The 9,785-nt window shown below is 40.7% G+C and overlaps 1 protein-coding gene across 1 annotated transcript; it reads left to right on the top strand.

Moving 5' to 3' along the window:
* Positions 1-4,573: 4,573 nt before the first annotated feature.
* rtn4r (reticulon 4 receptor) lies at positions 4,574-6,774 on the top strand. The gene is made up of 2 exons (XM_055161944.1): positions 4,574-4,640; positions 5,405-6,774. The coding sequence occupies exons 1-2, from the start codon at positions 4,574-4,576 to the stop codon at positions 6,772-6,774; spliced, it is 1,437 nt and encodes a 478-aa protein (XP_055017919.1).
* The last annotated feature ends 3,011 nt before the right edge of the window (positions 6,775-9,785 follow it).

Genomic DNA, 9,785 nt, shown 5'->3' with positions numbered 1-9,785 from the left:
ACAGCAAAATTGCAAGCAACTTTCTACAATATTTGCCCAAAGCTGCTATTAAGAGGCAGACTTGGCAACTATGGTTATATTCTATAACTAGAAGATCCATACAATATAGCAATATGGTGTCTGTGTAATCCCTCAGTAGTCCACCTGTAGGAATAGGACGCTGTACTTTTCACTTTCCTGACAATTTTTTTTATTTATTTATTTTTTGGGGGGGATTTGTTCTCAGTAATATAATATTATATTTCACATTTACTTATCACGTGTAAGTAGTACTTACACCAAGTACTAATAATTACAAAGGACAAACAATTCATAAATGTAACAATGAACTGTGTCAGTCTAGCACAGATTCATTATTCTAAATATGGATTTGTAGTTGCACAGAGGTTTTAATACATTTTATTGGGGAGGTTGAAGGAAATAGTTCTCATGAGCATCCCTCTCATCAACACAAAAATGGCTGCTGTGGAGTGTCCTTGTGACCAGAGCCTTTTCCATGAAAGTATCTGCCACCAGCCAATCGTATGCAATTCACAGGAGCTCTCACAAGTCAAGAACATGTTTCCCTTATAATGAAACTTTTTACTGAGCAAGAGGAGCTTCAAAGCAAACTTATGAAAGAAAATGTTGCATGACAGTGTAACCGCAGGGACTCTCTACTGTAATTTAACCTCTCCAAAAGCAGCACTTTACCCAAGAAACATCTATAAGGGTGAACTTGTGAAAAGACTAGGTCTAGATGTCTTTTAAAAGTATGTATTTGTCATAAGAATTATTTTATCTATCAGGAAAACAATGGAAAATACCCTGACCATTGTAAAATAAATTAAATAATAATCGTAACTGTATACATGAAATACATGAAGGATTACTGTGAAAAAGGCTTATTAAAAATAAATATATTTTAGCAAATGATCCACTTGGCTACATATTTTCTTTCTAATCCACAATCAAAATAACTTTTCTGCACACTGTTCAAAATATTCTGGCTCTTAAACAAAGCATGCTGTATTGATTGTAATTAGAGGTGTAATTAGCGGTGTTTTCTCTTAACATTACTCGGAAACATATTTCTAAAATAAACATGAGAAGTAGGTCTTGCATTTTCTTAAAAAGAAAAAAACAGAACAAAACAAAACAAAAAAAAACATAAAAAATAAACCTTTCCTGTATTATTTTAAGTCTAGAAGTCAAATTGGTTAGTCTGAACTGGTGGACATAAACGAACAGCTCTTCATCATTCAAACATTGTGACGGTAAAATAGGCTAAAGCAGTACTCAAGTAAATGTAACTAAGTACCACAACCTCAGCTGTCTGCCACACTACCTCCTACTTACTTATACTCACCTACTACATTACATGCATGGCTTCTTTCATTCAGGATACATGCCCTGACAGGGAAAGATCATGACTAGCCTTAAGCAACATGATGTCTGCTTTGAGAAGGAGGCTAGGAGGTCCCCATGGAGAGGGGCTGATTCATATTTGACAGAGACATCACTTCCACTGAGGGCCGATGGGATCACACTGTCATGTCCGCCGCCCCATCCCAATCCTCCGCCCTTCAGAGTAAAGCCACCATGATAAATCAGGGCCTGGGCTACCAGATGTCCCTGTGTGCCCTCTGTAGCGGCGTGTATCAGCAGCAAAAAACTGTAAAAAACCATGCCCACCAAGATGGAGGATTTGGGTCTTAATCTGCCCAAGATCCAAACAAATCATTCAAAGCTTTTCTTTTAACACCCCACTGCATTACTTTTTTTTTTTCCTTGATGTCACGTACAAGGCCATCTATTCTTACTGTGAGAAACAAAAGTGACAGCATAAGCTAATTGTTCTACACTGCAGTGAACACGATATAATAAGTTTATCTACTAGCGTTTATTAATACTTTACCACTCAGTATTGTTCAGCTGATTCCGACGCGGTGCTTGTGCTTCATGCATCTCAAAGTCCTCTTCCGATTCCAAGTCCAACACATAAGGCTGAACACGCTGTATAGCCATGATGAATAAATGTTTATTCCTACCACTATCAGACTGCCTGTCTTCCCCTAACTCCCTGAGATGGGCGGAGGAAGGGCGGCTCACTCAGAGCCTACGTCACGTTTCTAGGGCCAAGCCTGTGCTTTCTCAGAATGGGCGGAGGGATGAGGAATAGCCAGCCTTTCATAGTACCTGGTCTGTGACTGCCTCCAAGAAATCAATAAGATTTCATAACTATTGTGTAATGGATGTTCCAAAACCCAAATTGTGCTTGTATGTGTGCATAAGATACAATGTGAAAAGAGTTTTTTTTTTTTGCATGAGATGGGCCCTTTAAGTAAAAAAAAAAAAAAAAAAAAAAAAAAAAAAAAGCATCACTCGTCACTCAGATACTAAACACCCTCGGTGGCATTTGATGAAGTGATGACTGGATGAACAGGACAAGCTACATGCATGATAAAAGATAAGAGAGCAGTTTTGTCATGTTTTCAAGTGAATTATTGGTGTGAACACAGATTTAGCATTAGCTGAGAATAGACTATAGTCTCAAGTGTGGAAGGTGAGAAGTCTGGCAATGAGTCATGCAAAGGTTAGAGAGAAAGAGTGTGTGAAAGAGCACAGCAGAAGACAACACTCAAATGTACCTGTTTGCCACATATGGTTAGTAATTACTGCAGTGAAGATGTGGAGATGTTAGTAAGATAATCTAATGGCATGAGTATGGTTCTGTTGTTGGTTTTATACTGCCAATCTCCAGATGACAGAGACTTATTATGGTATATACTGGCAGTTTTCAAACTTTTTACACTACCACTTAAGACACAATTTGACCTTCTAAGTATTACATCATCTAGTATTATAGATGTAAACTAAGACAAAACAAAAGAAGAATCTGGATTAAACTGACTTCACATTTTGATTGATACCAGTTTGAGTACCAGTGGCATATACAATAGTTGAGGAACCCATCCCTGACATGCAATACGTGGAAGGAAATAGCCCGTTAATGAACAGAGCAAAAAGGATGGGGGGGTAGCGGTGATAGCGGTGGAGATACATGAAGCGTGGTATGCTATAAAATATTGCTATTGTTAGGCAGGGCTGAGGGAAAAGTGCTACGGTGCAGAAAGAGCTGGGAGCCCTGACAGCTTTCCGGTGGCAGTCTGACGGCTCCGCTCCCAGATTGGACTGAAAGTGCAGCAGAGGGCCCCTGTCAGGCCACACCACAGCCCCGTTTAACAAGGCCCACGATGAGGAGCTCCACAACACACTGCAGCGAATGAGCAGGGAATGGGGAAACGGAGGGAGAGGAGAGGGGAGGAGTGAGGCGCATGCATTTTACTCAAGAGCTGCTACACCTGTCATCCCGGTAAGCTCGGAATTCCTCACCTGTGCATGGAAGATTGGAAATCCTTGGCAATCATAGAGGCTGACGACATTTCAGAAATTTGAAGTAGTGCCTCGGATTAAATTCTCATACAAGATGTGCGGGTGACAGTTTGACACGTTGATTTATGTATGGAGCAAGGTCAAGCCCCAATAGGCACATGTTCTGCATCACAACTTTAGGGAATTTATTTATTAAATAAGAGCGATATTTATAGAGGGAACCAATGTGGCAGAAGACTTTGAGTTAGCACTTAGCAAGTTGCTGGACTAAGTTCTTTAATGAATTTATAGGCCATTCTGTATTGTGGTTTACTGGCTACTGGTAAACCATCATACATAAAGCACATAGTTATTCCAGTCACCCATGACCCCTAATCTGTATGTGAATATATGAAAGTGAAGGAGATGAAAGGCTATTCTTAGTCAGCGGGTCATAAATTCATGGCCATAACCAATAAGAGAAGCTGAGATTTTTTTTATTTTAATTTTTTTATTTATTTTATATCTAACATCAGTAGCTGCTTTCATAATGACTTGCCTTTTTAAATCAACCCATTCATAGTGAAATGACTGTCACTGAATATGTCAAGTGGATACACTGATTCACACTGAATTTCACATTGAAAGCATCACACCAAATAATAGCAAATGGTTTAATTTGCGGGACATATTTTGAACAAACTATTTCAATAAACAATTCAGAAATTCAGAAATCACTATGGTAACCTCAGTAAAGCTTTTGTTTGTGTCCTGTTTACACCGGCCATCTGTATGTTATCCCACACCAATATAAATGCGATAATCTCACAGAGCATGGTTTATTTGTAGATGGAAAATACTTTAAATATGAATGGCCCAGGGCTAACACATAAGAATGTTTTTAAGACTAACAGCAGCACACCTCTCGATATAGCCTATCTCATCTTTGTTTAAAAACCTGCTCAGTGGAGACCCAGTGGTGCATTACAGTCACCTCTCCACCTCAGCCCGTAGGCATCAATCTCTTAGCCTGGCATGAAGTCTTATCTCCCAGCGTCAGGCTAAATGTCAACCTCAGGAATGCTGCAACACCATTAGTTATGTCTGGCCTCTTAGAGTATAAGCTAATTCCTCAGAAAAGCCACATACCCCATTTGTAATGACTTCAGCATCACATGGCTTCTCAGCTTTTTTGGGCTCTCACATCTGGTAAAGCAGCATGGAAGAAATGTGTGGCAGTTACATCCAGTGCAACATCACTGCAATCAGCCATAATCCTATCTGTGGTATGTGTGAATGGTGTTGTGGAGATACTGTGGCTTTGTTGTTGTGATGATGTTTGAATGATGAACGGGAATTATAGCATGGATAATGTTTTTCTGTTCAGGACAATGCATGTGAATGAACATAATATGAATGATGCAAACACTCCAAATTGTTCTGCATTCACTCTCATAAGCATACCCATGTTCATACACCAGCATACACTTGAAGCATGGACGGGGGAGTATCTTGCCCAATGACACAATGACAACATGCGCTAGAGCCTTTGCCACCCCACTACAGCACGTGGTATTCTCTGTGGTTTACCATTTAGTGCTAACCAAGGCTTAGTTAAGTTTCTGAGATTAGATGAGATTGGGCATTCTCATGATGGTTTGGAAATAATTCCATATGTGGCCACTCTGAACACATTAAAGACAATTTATTTAGAATTTAGATGGTTGTCAACTGTTAATGGCAATTAATAATACATTTACTTGCAGGCGTCATTTATCAAAGAAAATAAAGTTGCTAAACAAAAGTGGGGGAAACAGTGACATATGGCACAATTTCAAGTCTATTATTTAGAGGCATATTTATTATCATAAGATAATCAATTTATATATCTAAATCTACTCACAAACCTAGTTATTTTCTTGAGCAATATACTGACAAAACTGCAAATAAATCTGTCATCTGTTGTCTGTTGTTGTTTTTCTCCTCCTTTGTTAACGCTGTATTTCGATATCCTCTAATATTTTTCTCTCTCTCTTTTCTGTGTGTGCAGGGGGGCGCCTCCTGATCCTGGTGATGTGGCTGAACCTCGTGCCTCAGACAGACAGCTGCCCTGCCAAGTGTGTGTGCTACAGTGAGCCCAAGCCCACCGTGGCCTGCCAACAACAAGGACTGTTCTACATCCCCACTGAGATCCCTGTGCGTAGCCAGCGGATATTCCTCCAGAGCAACAAGCTGACGGAGGTCCGATCCACCAGCTTCAGCTCCTGCCATAATCTCACCGTCCTCTGGCTCTACTCTAATAACATAAGCTACATCGACGCCGGGGCCTTTTACGGCTTGGAAAAACTGGAGGAGCTGGACATTGGGGACAATAGCAACCTCCGCACAATCAGCACCACGGCGTTTCGAGGTCTGACCAAACTGCACACGCTTCACTTGCATAGGTGTGGTTTGTCCGAGCTCCCCGTTGGAGTTTTCCGTGGAATGTTTTCCCTACAATACCTTTACCTGCAGGATAACAACATCCTCACGCTGCATGATGATACCTTTCTGGACCTTGCCAATCTTACGTACCTCTACCTTCACAATAACAAGATAAAGATAGTCACAGATAATATGTTCCGCGGGTTAATTAATCTAGATCGACTGCTGCTACACCAGAATCGTGTTATTTATGTTGAACCAAGGGCTTTTAGTGATCTTGGTAAGCTGCAAACCCTCTATTTGTTCTTCAACAACCTTACCGTCTTAACAGGAGAGACTATGGAGCCACTTGTTTCGCTACAATATCTAAGACTTAACGGAAACCAGTGGATTTGTGATTGCCGTGCAAGGACCTTGTGGGAATGGTTCAAGCGGTTCAAAGGCTCCAGCTCAGAATTGGAATGTTATGTACCGGAATATTTGGCACAAGAGGACCTGAAAACTTTAAAGAGTGAAGACTTGGAGGGTTGTGTGAAGAAGTTTCAAATCCAGACCGATCTCTTCAGCACCAAAGTCCAGTCGGGAAAATTCCCAAGCGAAATTCCTATTGGGGACACTATTCCGAGGTGTTGTCTTGGAGATAATGACAAGTCCTCCATCTTGTCTGGAAAATCCCACCATAATAACCCAGTGAAGGATAAGGGGAACATGTCTAAACCGAAAGCAGGAGAGACGGAGCGAACAAAAAATGAATCCCAGCACAAACAAAATGACGGACCACTGGGAACGTTGTCCAACACGCTGGAAAACTCCTCCAACCTCAACCCGGAGTTTATAGACAATCCAGAATCCTCAACAGCATCAAATAAAAAGAAAAAGAAGTGTTTGAAAAAGCCCAAATCAGACGCCCAGTGCATCAAAGGCCAGGGATCGTCTTTGAAAGTTCTGCGGTTTCTTCTCATTCCTACCATCTGGATATCTCTAGCCATGTCTTAGGACTTTCTGATCTCATTGTGGATTCTGGACTAAAATTGTTGATGCTCACGACAATGACACAGAAGACGCAGTGACATCTCCAGCAGACAGAGACTGAGAAATATCTGGAGTCCCACTGACCCAACATGGCCAATGAAGACAACAATAACAAGATAGTTTATTAAATGGATGCCTTTACAGAACACTACAGAACTAATGTATATAATGATCGGTGCCCAAATTGTTTGTTCTCTATGTACTTTATTGTACTGTGTCTAAGCTACACTTCGGAGACTCCACCCTTTTTCCTTCTCAAAAGCTTTTACTGCTTAGACAGACCACTGGATGAGTGAAACAAAAAATGAATAAAAAATAATGGCAAAATTTCAGGAAATCCAAGAGAGAAAGCACACAAATAATGCAGAAAGCACACAAAGAATGTTGGCTTTGTTTGATGATTCTAAATGATCTCCTTCCCATTATTTAATCAAAGTGATGCATTTGTTGGGTAATGTTATGTTTTTTTTATGTTTTTGAAAGCAAATGTTTTACCTCCCCAGTTTTAGTTCTATTTTCATGACAGAGAGGGTTCAAGGGTAGCATTTCCGGAAAATAAATGCTGTCAGTTTGTTTATGGAGATTGCAATGGAACCATAGATATGCATTTTATTTTACTTGTGTACAAGTATGAATATATTATGAATAAAAGTTCTTTTTTCGTACACCGTGTGTGTTTCCTGAAAATACATAAATCTCTTGAAATGCTTCATTAGCTAAAACACATTCAGATCTGCCAATGTAAATGTTGACGCAAATAACACATGGAGCCAAATGGAGAACAGAACATACTGAAAGTTCATTCTCAATATATAACGTATTGGACATATTTCAGAGCTCTGGTGGAGGTTGGACAGCTTATTCATCTGTTGCAGCTTCCTGTTTCTTGCCGCCATTTTGAGTATTTCTCACTATTCAAAGGATAGTATATTTTGTTTTGCATCATTAATCGCTATGGCAGCAGTACTAATTTCAATCATTCTGAAACCCATGGATAATTAATCAATTGAATTTATATAGTACCTTTCATGATACCAAAAGCATTTTTCTTCATTCACTCCACACTCTGTGGTGGTAAGCTACTTTTGTAGCCACAGCTGCCCCAGACCAAAAGACCTAAGCAAGGCTGCCAATCTGCACCATTGGCCCCTCTGACCACTCATGCACACACCATCACTTACTAAAATAGGCCTAGGGAAAATAAAAATGCCTCCCTTTCTTTTTATCTGAACATTCAGACTAGAGTAACTGCCGTGGCCACTTTGATGGCAGTAATACCATCAAAAGAAAATATGTTACAATTCCCCAACTTCATGTAGAACACCACACTAACAGCTGCGTGGTTCGGGAACATTTTGCTGACACAAAAACGTTACACTTTTCACCCCTGACGTAATTACCGTATCATGCACTGGTCAACAAACTCTGAACTCCACATAACCTATTTCTCTGTAATTATATTATGGAGGCCTCTTTTTGATCTTGCGTAATTACAGTGTTTGAGATAGCATTTCCTACGGCATTCTAGATGATCAAACAAATCAATGAATGCGCCCAAACAGCCTGTAAAAACAAGGCCGCCATCACTGTCAACATGCATTTGATGTTGAATTTTTATTGGTCGAAAATGATGACTGCACTCCATAATGGCGCTTGAGGCGATAAAGAACTTGGCATGCAAAGTTACAAACGCACATATGAGTAAATTATTAAGCAGGGGGCCAAAAATCCTTGGGGAATTTTGAAAAACCAGCTCCTCGCATCGTAACCTTGGCTTTGCGTGCAAAACAATCCCTCAAGGCCGCATAATAAGTACTGTTTGGCTTTCTTGATATGCCATATATACACTATCAAATTTGAATACAAAGTGGTGTTCGCTCGCAGATGTCACCTTGTCATGCGACATAGCCAGAGGAGCGGTGGATCCAGTGATGGCCTGAAGATAATGGAGACACATCTACTCCGAATGAAGAGCCCTCACAAAAAAACTCTGGCTTTTGTAGCTCACACAGCTGAAGGGATTAGAAGGACTGGTGTCAAATCCACAAGAGATTTTCATTGTGGCTGTTGGAAGTGCCCAAGCTGAAGGGGAGAGAACGAGATATTGATCTGGGGAAGAAATCAACACTCACCACTACCTACCCCCCACTGCCACATGAGAGCTTGCATTCACATGTCCCTGTTATACAACCAAAATACACGGAGGATGCTCATATTAAAGGGATAGTTCGGATTTTTTGACATAAATCTGTATGGCATTCCCATCATCAGTGTTGTGCATTCACACCGACTTACCCCCGAAAGCGTCCGGTGAGCCGAGATACTGGCCCGTTTTGGTGCTGAGGAAAGTAGTTCGGCAAGTTGTGTGGGGACTGTATACTAAAGCGTTTTTCTTCTCAAAGCAATATGTGTTCAAAAGAGTGATACATTTGCATCACAAAACCATCGTCGCCAAAAAAGTCAGACCTCATAATCGCTTGGCGCTATTTTCTCTCCGCACGTACCACTGCGCGCGGCCGCCAGGTGACAGCCGCGCACGGATCCATCACTTTCTTCAGTTGTTCGGCAGAGTTTACAAGTGCAGAACGCCGCCACGCGAGAGAGCTAACGAGAGAGCTAGAGCCATAAGTATATGAGCTTGTATAAGATACATATGAATATATCTAAAAAATGGTGCGAACTCTTGATTATCCAGGCTGTAACAACAAAAATCTGGCTGAATCTCCACGCACATTTCACTGTTTTCCTGTCACGGACTTTGCGCTGAGGAAACTTTGGCTTCTTGCCTTTGGCTTCAATGTGGAAACCAAACCAGGTAAGAACGAAGAAGTGCCGCTACGTTTACAAGAGAACAGGTTCAAGAATCAGCTGTAACTCTGTGTGCAGTAAATCACTCAGTGTCATATCACCAGTGAAGCTTCTACAAAACGTAACTTTATAAGTCGACTGTTATTACTATTGTAAATGTCACGTAC

This window comes from Boleophthalmus pectinirostris, unplaced genomic scaffold (genome assembly GCF_026225935.1).
Source record: "Boleophthalmus pectinirostris isolate CB_2022bp ecotype Guang Dong unplaced genomic scaffold, ASM2622593v1 HiC_scaffold_4, whole genome shotgun sequence".
Classification (NCBI taxonomy): domain Eukaryota; kingdom Metazoa; phylum Chordata; class Actinopteri; order Gobiiformes; family Gobiidae; genus Boleophthalmus; species Boleophthalmus pectinirostris.
This window is presented reverse-complemented; position numbering and strand designations above follow the sequence as displayed.